Here is a 15,121-nt window from a genome sequence, read left to right as displayed (position 1 = left end):
TAGCTATATGCTCTTGTTTAGAGGGCAATTTAAACATTTAAAAAAAGTGTGAAGACTCCTAATTCTGCAGCAAGGCTGTCTGGATTTAAACCCCAATTCCACCATTTAATAGTTGTGTGGCTTAAAATATTGCTTAATCTCTGAGTTAGTTTCCTCATCTCTAAAGTGGGGGAGGGCAGGAGGGGAGAGGATTGAAATTTAGTACCTACCTCACTGGGTTTTGCTGTGAGTGTTAAATGAAATAATCCACATAAAGTACATAGAAAATGCTTGACACACAGTAAGTGCTCAAAAGTATTATTTGATTCTTTATGATTCATTGGTTATGTAAGGGAACAGCAAAAACTTCTTCAATATCCCTAATTGATGTTCCTTTAAAATGAAGTTTAAATAACTGAGAAAGCATTTTAAAATGTAAAAACTTGACAATATCAACCAATGGATTAAACATAAAAACTGTAAGTATTGTAGTTGAGGAATTCATTTAATAAGCATTTAATTGAAAGCCTATATGCCACTCACCAAAAGAATAAACAGAAAAAGATTAGTATCCTTGAAAAGCTGTTTCTTATGGAGGAGAAAAATTAATATAATTAGATATCTGTATTTTATAAACTTGGAAAAAAACCAATTTATGGAATGCTCTTATAAATCACTTGACCAATTTCCCCCTCAAAAATAAAAATTAAAATATGGCAAAATGAGCATAATCACTATAAATATTTAACTGCCTTAATGATTATGAAGTCCCTGTAGGACACTATAGTGTCCCAAAGTTACTATCAAAGAATCATCAAAAAAATACAGATATATAAGCATATGTATTAAAACCATGTCCTTGATAAGAAATACTTCTTAAAAACAGACTTTATTGTGTTTAAAAGAAATCATATAGTAATTGTGAAGATGGCCCATTAACCTTACTTCTAGGAATCTACCTGGAAGATGCTTCCAACAATACAAAAATACACACACAGCAAAGTCATTCACTGTACCATCATTTATAATTGCAAAATACCAGAAACCTAAATGCCCATACACAGGAAAGTAGCTGAATAAATTATGTTATATCTACATTAAAAAAGTGTTACCTCTCTGTGAAAAAAAAAAAAAAAAGACAAGGATCTCTATAAATTTCAAGTGACTACCAGGGTGTATTATTAATTGAAAAACATTAAAGTGCAATGAAGAATTCTTGTTATATGTCATTCTTCAGGTAAGAAAGAAAAAAAAATGCATGTATCTATTTGTGCCAAAGAAAAACAAAAAGGTTAAACCAGAAAACAAAGATTGGTAACTAACAGCAGGTAGACGAGGAAGTGACACTTGTGTTTCTGTTTATCTTTTTACATAGCTTTGACTCTTAGAACCATATGAATGTTTCACATATCCCCAAAACAAACCATTAAAACTAACCAAGATGTGGAGAGAATCCAAAATGGAACACTAAACTAACAAATGAACCTAACTCTATTACAAATGAATAACAATCACAATGAAGGGGGTAGGGGAAAAAAGGAACTAAACGAACCTAAATAACTTTGGAAAATACTGTGATCGATACTTATAAAGCTAAAGGAAAAAAAAAAACTGAACATAAATAGTGCCATATACTTAAACATGTTTCTCATGGGGGTTAGGATTAGCACTCTGAAACAACTGGTGTATCACCAGTCGACCTTTGAAACGTGTTTGAACTGCATCAGTGCACTTATACGTGGTGTTTTTTCACAGATACATACTATAGTCCTACATAATCCACAGTTGGCTGAATCTGCAGGCACAGAACTGTGGATACTGAGGGCCAGCTATAAAGTTACACATCAATTTTCGACTTGTTCAAGGGTCAACTGTACCAGATATTTAAAAATAAGTAAATACACTGCATATAATAAGAGTCAGGTTTCTCACTACTGGAGAAAGAAGTCATAAATAAGAAAAAAACTGAGATGAATTGTGTGGTTAGATTAAAATCACATGTATCGGTTTAAACTTACATTTTTTCATGTACATAAGCAGACAAATATATAAATACAGATAGATATGTGCATCAGTTAGTATATATAATTTGCTTGCCCTATCTACTAAAAGGGCCTAGAAGCAATGACACTCCAATGGCAATATATACACCTATATGAGAAGATGTTGATTTTTAAACACCATCCTCCAATAAAGGAACAAGGGCTCCTTGGAGAAGCAGTTACTGATTCCAGGGCTGGGACATGAAGAATACAAGATAAGCCCGTAACACTGTGGTGTCAGAAAGAAAGTGTTCAAAAAAGGATGGGAACTTGTTGAAAGAATTCAAGAGCCAGCCCAAAGGGGCTCCTCATGGTCAAATTTGAGCAAACAAAATAATAACTGGAGTTTGACCCATAGAATAGAATATCCAAGTCCACACTGACACAAATCAAATACATTAATAAATGTGGGTGGAGGGAACACAGCTTTTCATTACAAAAGAGTTTCAAGAAATGAATATAGAAAGAAAGAGCAAATCAGAAAATCACCATTAAGCAAATATCACAGTAATAACCTGTTGCAGACAAGATTCACAAATGAATGCAAAAATCAGTGAGCTTAAGATTGAGGAAAAAAAAAATCTGCAAATCTCAAAATATCTCCTGCAAGGTATCTATTAACTACAAAGAAAAAGATAGTAACTTTTTAGTGCAAAAACCTGGCAGACAGCCCCCTAACCAAATGACAAAGGGTAAAGTGATCAAGATTAAAATTATGGACTTCCCGAAATGACACACTAGAATGCAACTCTGATCTGAACCTCTTGGTATGACTCCGTGGTAAACTTGCCAAAAATGCAGAACATCATTCTAATCATGTCAGTACATCAGACAAACCCAAGCTGAGGAACATCAGACAAAATACCTGACCAGTACTCTTCAAGAATACTAAAGTCATGAAAGATAAGGAAAAACTGAGGAACTGCCAGTGATTGGAGGAAACAAGGAGCAACAACAAATCAATGTAAGGTGGGACCCTAACATAGGATCTTGGAACAGAAGAACCCCTAGTGGAAATTCAGTGAAATTCAAGTATCTGTAGATTACCTAATGGTATTGTACCAATGTGAATTTTCTGGTTTTTAATAATGGTATTATGGTCCTACAAGATGCTAAAATTTTAGGAGAAGCTGGATGAGGGAGTATATGGGAACTCGGTACTATTTTTGCAATTTTTCTGTAGGTCTAAAATTAGTTCAAAGTTAAAAGTAAAAAAAATTGTTTTAGTCTGTTCTGTTTTACAATGGCTTAAAAGGGAACACTTAAGCCCAACTTCATTTTAACACACTGCAAACTGAATTTAATATGAACCATAAAGCTACAAGGTTAAGTTACAATTTGAAACTTTGTTATAAGACTCTAGCTATGAAACGGGCAGGCAACATTACTTCGTGGGGTCTTCAGCAGACTCACTGAACACTTTTTGTTTCTACCATCTTGTTCCGTAAGACCATCTCCTTGCAAGAAGAAACATAAACTACATAAACAACAACAGGCTCAAAATGAAGTTGAAAAACATGAAAAATTATTTAATGACAGTACTCTTGAAATTACATGTCTAGAAAGAACGTCACAATAATCTCACGATGAAGTATGCTTCTGGAGATGATCTAACACAGAAGGGTTTACTTGACAAGCAGTTGGAGTTGGGGGCTCCTTTGTGTCTATGTGATTGTACTCTTGGTTGTTTTCTTTTTTAGTGGGGGATGGGCTGAGAGAAAAACAGCTTTTAACTAAAAACATATGCACATTTGATCAAAATTCACTAAAGGACAGATGTTCTTTAGTTTTGGGGCACTCTTTTAAAATCAGCCCTCTGTTCTGAACTATCCATTGACTTGTGGGGATTCTAGCTCACCCCCTTGCTACTAAAATACATATTCATAAAACTTTTACACTTGTGTTGTTCTAGCTACAAATAGCTTCTACTTTTCTAGGACATAATTTCATTTTGTTTAAGCAAAAATTCATTAAAGAAGCTATAAATAACCTTTAAATATTTAGCTATGAATAGAGGGTGGACTGGCATTGATGGCTTATTTTAGTACTAATGCAGAATGCTTTTTAAAAGCTACATTTTAGCATGCATAAAGCTAATGATTAACACTTGCAGTGTAATTTTCAATGTTAGAATAAATTTCCCTTTATTTTAAGGAATTTTGCTAAAAGTAAATATGTTATTTAATTACTCACTCGTAGGAAAGTAGCTTTAAAGAATGAAAATGTTGGGAAGATTAAAACATAAAATTTCTTATTTAAAATTTTATTTATTTATTTATCACCTAGACAACCTTTTCTTCTCTCCTAAAATATAACACCAGTTAAAACTGCACATACTAGGGGAGAAGAACTGTCTATGGAATTCTAAGAATTCAAGGATCCATTGTGTGGTGCACATAGCATATATATGAATCAAAGACATTTCTATATTCAATTCTGGATCATAAAGTTCACAACATTTTTAGAGACCAAGTTTCATAAAAATTTTACTTTAAAAAATGTTTTACAAAATACCATTCTTCCAATCAAAGAAACTTTCCCTTGGGTACATGTAGCTTTCTGCCTTAGATATTACAGAATGACGGTCAAAGGGGGAGAGATTTTTTTCAAATAGCCACCTAGCTGCAAAATCTACAAGAAGTAGATTTTTTAAAGTGCCTTTAAAATGCTAAAGCAAGTAATATAATTGTTGAATCTATTTGAAATTTAAAAAGTTTCTTTAAAATGGTCCATATGGTATGCACAACATCACAGCTGGTACAAAACTGCCTGTATTTAGTTCAAAACACAAAAACAATGCCTGTGAACAGTACTCTTTAAAAAATAATTCAAAATGCTGCCTCTGCATCATAAGGCAAACTTAGACAAAAGTGTTGACAGTATTCAGAGAATTAACAAAACAAGCTGAATATGAAAGTATTTAAATATTTACTTTGATTTTTTTAATACCACTGATAAGAGTACAAGAACCTGCTGCCAAGTCAACCGAGGAGGCCTCATTTCAAATCACATGTAACATATTTTGCTATATGTATTCTAAACAATTGCAAAACTAGGTTTTAGGATGTAAACTTCCATTTCCTAGCAAGCCCTAGCTTTTCTGCTGCAATCTGGCAGCTTTGAACTTTGAAACCCTCTTTGTAGTTTCTTCTGAAACTTCTGACAGAACTTCCTTTCGTTCTGGAATGGTGGGTAGCATAGGATGAGCCATGGCTGGGTGTGACGGTAAGGAGGGTGACAGAAATTCTTTTTCTATTACAGTTCCAGAAAAAGCCTAGAAGACAAAAGTCAGATTATGATAATAAAATGCAAATAAAATACCCACAAAAATCTTTATCCTGTATTTGCCAATTCCACATCCCTTTTCTCTTTTTTAAAGGCATTCTTTTTCATTAAAAGTAAATTCCTAACACTTTTGGATAGACAAAACTATAACATTAAAATACAAATTGCTCATAGAAATCAAGTGCCATTAAAATACATCGTCATTATACCACCAAACACAAGCCAATTTTTATAGTACACATTTCAAGTTAACAAAATGCAAAAAACATGTATTACATGGGATTTTTAAAAATGGGTAAAAGGTCTTCAACTTTTACATATTCCATTTATATCTAGACCATGCTGTGAAAAATAATCTATTAAAATTAAAAATTCTATTAGGGTGTCAAACATCAGCTGATGAATGAGATATCCTATGGTGGCCATGCTGCCTGCTGGCCAATAGCTTAGTTTCAGCAGCAATGACATCTCTTAGGTGCTGTTCATTTATGCAATTTTTTGAGTATTTTATTGCATCTTGCCTCAATTTTATTTGAGATCAGTGGAAACAAAATTGAAAGTTCTGATGCTAGTGGAAATAAACATCAGTCTCAAATTTTAATACAATTAATTCAATGACAAAAATCAGAGGCTCCCCAAAAAATGATTCTTTACTTTCAACTACATGTTCATTGGACTTCATTTTGGTCAACTATATATATGCATGTAGTGTGTACAAAATGCTGGGAATAAAACCAAAGATACGTATTTCTGTATCTTTTATGTGGAGATCTATAAGAATCAAGTTATTATGCTTTTTTTTTTTAAGATTTCTGGTATTCAAATCCCCTCCTCTTAATTTTCTAAAAATACATTATGTACAAACTAAAATTTGACATGTAAACTTTCATGTATATTTTGCTTTCCTTTGTCTACCAAGTGTACAAAATTAGTTAAGACAATATATCACTTGAATAGTTTAAAAAACCAACCTCCTTCATCTTGCCCCATCAAAGAAACAAAAACCAAGACAGCCCTGACCTTCCCACAGTACTCTGAGACCTTGGGTGGAGTCCAGCTCTTAAAAGAAACTCAAAGAGAACAGTTGCATTTCTAGACACTAACAATGAAATAGCAGAAAAAGAAATTAAGAAAACAATACCATTTACCATCACACCAAAAATAATGAAATACCTAGGAATAAACCTACCCAAGGAGGCAAAAGACCTGTACTTCGAAAACTGTAAGACACTGATGAAAGAAACTGAAGACGACATAAACAGATGGAAAGATATATCGTGTTCTTGGATTGGAAGAATCAGTATTGTTAAAATGGCCATACTTCCCAAGGCAATATACAGATTTAGTGCAATCCCTATCAAATTACCAATGATATTTTTCAGAGAACTGGAACAAAAAAATGTTAAAATTTGTATGGAAACAAACAAACAAAACCCTGAATAGTCAAAACAGTCTTGAAAAAGAACCGGAGCTTGAGGAATCACACTCCTTGACTTCAGACTACAAAGCTACAGTAATCAAAACAGTATGGTACTGGCACAAAAACAGACACACAGATAAATGGAACAGGACAGAAAGTCCAGAAATTAAACTCATGCACTTATGGTCAATTAATCTATAACAAAGGAGGCAAGAATACACAATGGAGAAAAACAGTCTCTTCAATTAGTGGTGCTGGGAAAACTGGACAGCAACCTGTAAAACACTGAAATTAGATCATTCTCTAACACCACATACAAAAATAAACTCAAAATGGATCAGAGACCTAAATGTAAGACCAGATACTATAAAAACTCCTAGAGGAAAATATAGGCAGAATACTCTTTGACATAAGTTACAGCAATATTTTTTTTGAACCAGCTCCTAGAGTAATGGAAATAAAAGTAAAAATAAACAAATGGGACCTAGTTAAACTTAAAAGCTTTTGCACAGCTAAGGATACCATCAACAAAAAGAAAAGACAACCTACAGAATGGGAAAAAATATTTGCAAATGATGCAACTGACAAGGGACTAATTTCCAGAATATACAAACAGCTTACATAGCTTAATATAAAAAAAAAGCAACCCAATCAAAAAATGGGCAGAAGACCTAAATAGACATCTCTCCAAATAAGACATCCAGATGGCCAACAAGCACATGAAAAGATGTTCAACATCACTAATTATCAGAGAAATGCAAATCAAAACTACAATGAGGTATCACCTCACACCAGTCAGAATGGCCATCATTAAAAAGTTCACAGACAATAAATGCAAAAAAAGAACATCCCTACACTGTCGGTGGGAATGTAAACTGGTGCAGGCACTATGAAGGACAGCGTGGAGGTTCCTTAAAAAACTAAAAATAAACTTATATGATCCAGCAATCTCACTCCTGGGCATATATCTGGAGAAAAATATAATTTGAAAAGACACATGCACACCAGTGTTCACAGCAGCACTATTTACAATAGCCAAGACATGAAAACCACCTAGATGCCCACAACAGATGACTGTAAAAAGAAGCTGTGGTATATACATACAATGGAATACTACTCAGCCATAAAAAAGAATAAAATAATGCCATTTGCAGCAACATGGATGGACCTAGAGACTGTCAAAGTGAAGTAAGCCAGGAAGAGTAAGAAAAATACCACATGCCATCACTTACATGTGGAATCTAAAAAAAAAAAAAAAAAAGACACAAATGAACTTATCTACAAACCAGAAACAGACTCACAAAGAGAACAAATTTATGGTTACCAGAGGGGGAAGGGAGTGGAAAGGGATAAATCTGGAGGTCAAAATTTGCACCTCTTGGGGAGTGATGGAAATGTTAGCTATACTGATTCTGGTGGTGATTTCTTAGGTGCATACACCTATCAAATTGTACACCTGAAATTCCTGTAAACTATACAGGAATTATACCACAGTAAAGGTGTTTTACATTTTTGTTTTAATTTAAAAAGTAAAAAAAACAAAAAAGGTATCTTTCAAAGTACTTGCCATAATCATGAACTATTTATTTTGCTGTTAAAAAATTTACAGCATCTTAGATGTTAACTGTAATAGTTCAATACAAAATGCAAAGCTATTAAATAGGACGAGACGAAAATAAGTTCCAGATTTGAGTCCTCCCTGTACCACGATACATTAAGTCCTTACAAAAACCTAATCTTCAGACACTTAAAACCAGCAAAAGTCTATCACTTTTGGAAGTATGGAAGACTATTAAATAAGATACTTCCCAGGTCAACTGAGATCATTACATTGGGAGAAGGGAGAAGATCACACATATTGCCCCTAAATACTAATGATCCCTCCATCTCCATTGCCATTTAGTACAATTAGTACCATTAGGGGCTATTTAATACAAGCAACAGAAGCTTTATGTACGCTTACTTAAATTTAAAGATGTTTATTTTTATATGTATTTGATGCTCACACAAATGAGTTTGTAAGTTTGATACAAGTATGAATCCCTCAGTCTTCCCAAATACTTTTCGACCTGAAAACCTGAAATACCTACCAAACACAAGAATAAAAAAATCAAGTCTGGGTATAATGGAAACCACAGCATTCCTATTTTGGTATCTCCCAATATCCCTCCCCCACACACACAAAATTATGTGTAACATGAACATGGTGGGTAAGAGTGTACATGTGTGTACTCATTTTTCTAAGGAGAGAATTTACAGCTTTTAACTAGATTGTAAAATAGTTATATGACACCAAGAGTTAAAAATTTCACTGGCATAGGCCAAAACATAGAAGGGCTTTAATTATCTGCCAGCATATATTATTTTCTTTAACTCAACCAAAGCATTTAAAAGAAAAAAGTATAATCTGCTACTTGAACTATTATAAAGCAGTTACTATAGTCTGGTTTAGGGGAATTTATTTAAAATAAGCTGCTAAATAATTTTTTAGCCAAAAATGAAGCATATATGCTAAATGAAGATACTTTCAAATTCCTATTTCAGAGAAACAGAACTTCAAGAGTGGTAATACTTCCACAAACAAAACATTTTGAACTATTTTAATATAATACCTATGTTGTGTTTGCTAGTGACTATTAATTTTTTTACAAATTATTATTTAAAAAGTGCAAGTGTAGAATTAATAAGGGTCTATGACCTGAGATTAAATAAGTATAAGTTAAAGAAACTACAAGGTAAACAACGCCATTACTTTTGTCAATTAAGTTCAATAAATAATTATATAAAATAAAGTCATTTAAGGACAAAAAGATTAATGATTTATAGACCATACCTGGAAGATACAGCAGCTAAATTTTTTAAAAAATCTTTTCAATTCCAAAGATAACTATGTACAGCAGGGAAAATGAAGGGCATACCCCTTTGAAACGGAACTACCTCCACCTTTCTAACTCAAAACAACCGGTCAAAGGTACTATAAGAAATAAAGAGTTAAAAGATACACAACACACCTCAGGTGCTCCTGATAAGGGCAAAAGTTTCTTTTGATGATTTTCTTGTTGTTCCTCTTCCAAAATGCTCTCACTCGTGTCACTACAAGTGGCCTCTTCACAGCTAATGCTCCTCAAGACTCCCCGTCTGTCATCAAAATCAGCAGCACTGCTTTCACTGGTATCACTGCAAACACTGTTCTCTCTGCTGCGGGACTTCAGGATTGACTTACGGGGCACATATTCTCCATTCACAATGTCAACAAAGACTCTGTAACAGCAAAATAACACACGCATACTTTAGTTAACTCATAAAGCCAAGGATAAAATTATAATGATTTTTAAAACTTTTCTAGAAATTAATCTGAAATGTTTTATTCAAACTTATCCATAAAATTTTCACCAACACAATACTTTTGTAGCTTCAAATGACATTTTTACATTATTTTTAAAAATGATTCTTTGGCCTAGTAAAATACAGCAGTTTATTTCTAAGCATGTTTTGGGTGACAACAGCTTGATTTACCAAAATTCTACATATATTTTAGACCTACTTACAAGACATTTAGCAATTTTCACTATTTTACAATATGAGTCATGAAAACAGTTGGTATTTTCAAATGACAGCTCTCTCAACAAACAAATGGAAAGAGCATACTTAACTTTGACTCTGTGAAAAGGTAAACCAAATGCCAAGCACTGTCATAGCTATGGTAATAAAGCATTGCCACAGCCCACCAGAAACACAAATTTTCATTTCTAAAGTAAACATACGGCATTTTTTGACTAGATTAGAAATGTTTTAAAAGCACTGGCGAACATAGGAAAAAGGAAAAAACCAAGGAACATTCTAACTGCTCTGAACTGGGAAGCTGTGGTGGGGCTCAGCAGCTCCTGTGAGAGCCTTTAAAATACTAGGCTAGCTCTATCAGAGTACCTCAACTTTTCAGTGACAGCCTTCTGTGTAACACACAACCTTTTTCTATATTCAGTTGCAAAAAGAGAAAAAGGAAGAGTAGATTGCTCTGCTGTCTGTGAACACCACTCACCTGTAAATGTCAGCAGGAGTCCTGATCATCGGCAGCTCGTGGGCAGAATGACCACTGCCAGAGCTGTTCTTTCGCTTACGTTTGGCTTCCTCTTTCTTTTCACTGAATTTCAAAGTGGTATTTTTTCCAGTATTTATTCGGACCTAAAAATTTCACAGCCAAAAATTATGATCCTTTTGAGAAATTAAATCAAGACCAAAACTAAAATCAATAAACTCTGCAATTAAAGAAATAATAGTAAGAGAAGCAGTTTAAATTTTTTGACACTGAAATGATGTGTATTATCAGATAGGGTTAAAAAGTTCTTACCTTATCATAGTTCTACAGTATTAAATTATATCTTCTTTAATGACCAATTCTAGTCTTTGGTGACTTTATTATTGTACAGAATGCAAGATACATATAAACTAAATGGTAGATTTATTATAAGCTTTCACATCACCCATTACTTTGATGAAAGTTTTTGGCTTCAGTCATGCATTTCAAAACAAAGAGCACAATTAACCCAAATAAATATTCAGTAAGAATATAAAACTTAAATCATAAAAGCATTATTAGATAATGCTTAACTATTTAGAATTTTTTATATACCTAATTTTTAAAAATCAAAGGGCCAAAAAATAAAAATGAACCCTGTTCAGGATTAATACATTATTGTTCTATTCCTACTTAGCATTTATACCACACCTTCCACATTAATGACTGCTCTTCCCCATGACATTCCTGCAAATATTATTTATTATTTTTATTTTATCTAAATGAAAATAAATTTAAAGCCTGAAAAGAAAATCACAAAACAAATTTTTTCTGATCAGTTTTTTCCAAAGAATTCACAAGATGCTTCTTTTAGTCTGAAGCATCAGAATATAATATATATAATTATTTCACTTCATATTAGAGCAGGGAAAACTTAAAAGACCTAAGAAATATCAAATAGTTTTAAATATGTTTCATTAAAAAATAATCACAGACACTCAAGGCTGAACCACAGATCCTTAACTCTGATACAGGCAATCCCTGCAACGGTACCTTGTGGTTACAAAAGAAAAAAAAGAAAAAGAAAAGGCACCAAACTGAGACAAAGAGTCCCTGTTTTACTACTAACCAGTTCTATGGTTTTCTAGGCCTTAAGTTTCCTTGAAAAAGACAAATTAGAAAGACGAATTCCAGGTGGCTCCTTAAAGCAGTATTATGGGGTAGACAGAGCAACAGAATGGGCTTAATGTAGCCTATCCTTCCTTCAATGAGATCCAATCTGCTTTGATCTGGATTTAAATACTGAAGATTCTACAATAAGTATGGAGGGAACAAAAAGCCTTTTGATATTAAGAAAAGCTTAAAAACCTGTATTAGAAGATCTCTCTATAGTAACCCCTAGGTCTAAAATACCAAAATTCTAAAGTCATGATTAACCAGAAATGTTTATATATACTTTGTGAGAAAAGGAACTAATTTTCATTTCCTTCTTTTTCCTTTTCACTCATGATGTTCCTATTTACTTTATGAAATGAAAACAACAAACAACAATCTAATATAATTAAAAATTTAACTAATGCAAGTTACTTTCATCTTAAAGACGACAAAATGCCCACAATACAATTAACTCAAGAATTCTTAAGAAAGCTCTCTGAATGAAAGACAGGAGGAACTGCATTAGTTGCCCCTCAAATCTGATCTCCTTCCAGACCCCAAGTCAACTTCTATTGTTGCTTCAAAGGACAACAAACCAATATCAGCTAACTATCTAGACTTTTTTTTCTTGTTGGTACTACCAACAATATTAATCCCTGTTAATATTGTTCTTTTAAAGACTATCGTAGATGATCTTTAACATTCAAATTATGTGAAAAGTTAGTAAAGTTAAAAGTATACAAACCCTCTTAGGTTCAACAGTATGAGAAAAATATATTGTTGGTACAGAATTATCTCCAGTCCCTAAAGTATCATGGTCATTTTCATTATCACCACCATCATCATCACCATCATCATCATCATCATCTTCTTCATCTTCATTACTGTGATAAGAATTTGAACCATTTATTGAACAGTTCAATTGTCTATTCACTTGACCGTTGAAAATTTCTGAATTTGAAACATTCTTATAACAACTGCTGGGAGTAAGAGAGTCTGTCACTTGATGCATCACATTCACATTTATATTCTGATCTTCCTTTTCCTCTTCAGAGGATGTATCATCTCCATTTGCAATCACAGTATCAGTGTTACTAGTAAAGAAAAAGAAAATTAACAAGATCAAACACTAACATTTTACATATTCTAATTTTCAGTTAATTTCAATGGGTAAAAACTAAGATTTTGAATACGATATTTTTAAACTGGATTTCTAGGTTAATAAAATGTTTTGAAATAAATTAACCAAAAAATGATTTCTATGCACATTTTTCTTTTTAACAAGTCAAATATACAGCATTATCTTGACTACAGTATAAAAATAATTCATTTAAAATGTAATATATAAAATGACTCTATTATGTCAGGTACCTGGTATATCCATTACTTTACTATATAAAATATAGCTGAAATCTTATAATAAAAAATAGGGATATTGATTTTAAATATTTCTCTACATACACATACATGGGCATACTTGTGAACACACAGCCCTAAGAGAAAATATTCTAGAAAATTAATATTTATTTTAGGGTGGTAATGTTGATATTTTAGTATATAATGCTTTTTCTATATTTTCTTCAATAAGCACATATTTTATAAGGAGGTACCTATCAATATCAATTTCACCCAGCAATTCTTCTTGTCTCTCTAGTTCTTCAAGTCGAGCCCACAATTCCTTATCACCAAGCAAATCCTTGGATTTTAGATCATTTGCAAAATCTGCTTCAAAAACGTCTGAAATTTTTGGTTTGGAGTGAGGTTTATGAGCAATTCGGTGTTTTGCTATTTAAAAAAAAAAAAAAAAAGGACATGGCTGTTAATCGCCAATTTTTAAAAGGCACAATCCTAGACTTAACGAGACTTTCTTGCAACTAGGAGTGTGGTCCAAGGACCAGCAGTACCAGCATCCCTGAAGAACATTTCAGAAGTGTAGACTCTCAGAGCCTCCCCAGAATCTGTATTATAACAAGAGTGCCAGAGGATTCACATGCACATTAAAAATTGTGAAGAGCTACCTGAGAGCTTCAAAAATGCATAAGCAGAAATGGTCACAATGCACTGCAGTTGTAACACAAAATTCACCCCAAGAAATACTCATCTTCCATCTTTACTCAAGAGAATTTAGTTACTAAAGTAACACATAAAAGCCTTTTCACAGGATACTTTCAACTCTAAGATACTACCAGACATGAATGCCCTAGAAAGAATCTATGGAGGGTAATCCTTTGAAAATTCTACTATAATTTGATATATGAATATTCCTAATATTTAAATTGCTTTATCTTATTTGTAAACCTCATGTGAGGCAGGAGGCAGATAAAATCTGAACTCAAACCTATCTGCTTTTCATTTTTTTTCAATATAAAGCAAATTAAAGCTTTGAAGAAGGCAACAGGATGAAGTCTAAAATGCTGTTACATAATATGGTACTAACAGACAACCTCCATCATATACTCAAATTTACAGAATTGTTTTCTAAATTTGAAAATATCAAAATTATGTATTCTCTATACCTATTATTGATAAAATAGTATTAACAAAGTTAACATTTCAGATTTATAAAATACATGAATCTTTCATTGGTCACCACAAAAATCATAACTTGTCTTTCTGACCTTTAATTTTAATATACGTCTCCTTTATTTCACCTTCGAAAACCACAAGCTATTACCTGTGATGCCATGTCAGTAGATACGGCTTAAAATATAGCTTCTAAAATCACCTCTATTTCAACTAGTAAGTTCTCAGTTAATTACTAAAATATGAACTTTAAAAATCAAAATAAATGTTAAAAATAACAGTTTTCTACAGTAGCAAATTATAAACCATTCTTGTAACACTTTTAAAATTTTGACTACTGTAACATTTTACAGCCGACAAGGGGACCATTGCCTTTATAGATGTAAACTCAAACACATAGCCCATCCTTGACAAGATGAAGCTCTTAGATGAACCTGGGAACAACCTGTGTACAGAAAGCCACCGCAGCCAACATAAAGTGAATGGCTAAAGTATGCTTAGATTATATTCATTCTTTCTTCCAAAAACAGCATCTAAACCTACAGTTTTAAAAGGAGAAAAGCTAGCAAAAGGTTTATTATGATTTTGACTAAGGTCAAAGATCAAATTAGGAACAGATCCATCTGACTTTTAGATATTTGGAGAATTAAAGAACTTTGAAGATGCCATGTAATCTAACTACCTAAACAGATCAGTCAGAAA

General features: G+C 32.8%; 1 protein-coding gene across 1 annotated transcript in view; it reads right to left on the bottom strand.

Annotated features, from left to right (window-relative positions):
- Nucleotides 1-3,524: 3,524 nt before the first annotated feature.
- The window catches only part of URI1 (URI1 prefoldin like chaperone), a 63,654-nt gene continuing 52,057 nt past the window's right edge, over nucleotides 3,525-15,121 (bottom strand). Inside the window, exons 7-11 of the mRNA XM_031458543.2 lie at nucleotides 13,507-13,681; nucleotides 12,642-12,990; nucleotides 10,766-10,908; nucleotides 9,738-9,987; nucleotides 3,525-5,295 (exon numbers count right to left, since the gene is read on the bottom strand). Of these exons, the coding sequence (XP_031314403.1) occupies nucleotides 5,113-5,295; nucleotides 9,738-9,987; nucleotides 10,766-10,908; nucleotides 12,642-12,990; nucleotides 13,507-13,681 (1,100 nt within the window). The 3' untranslated portion in view covers nucleotides 3,525-5,112. The remainder of the gene's footprint in view (nucleotides 5,296-9,737; nucleotides 9,988-10,765; nucleotides 10,909-12,641; nucleotides 12,991-13,506; nucleotides 13,682-15,121) is intronic.

Source organism: Camelus dromedarius, chromosome 9 (assembly GCF_036321535.1).
Source record: "Camelus dromedarius isolate mCamDro1 chromosome 9, mCamDro1.pat, whole genome shotgun sequence".
Classification (NCBI taxonomy): Eukaryota; Metazoa; Chordata; class Mammalia; order Artiodactyla; family Camelidae; genus Camelus; species Camelus dromedarius.
The sequence above is the reverse complement of the archived record's forward strand: the minus strand, read 5'-3'. Positions and strand labels throughout refer to the sequence as shown.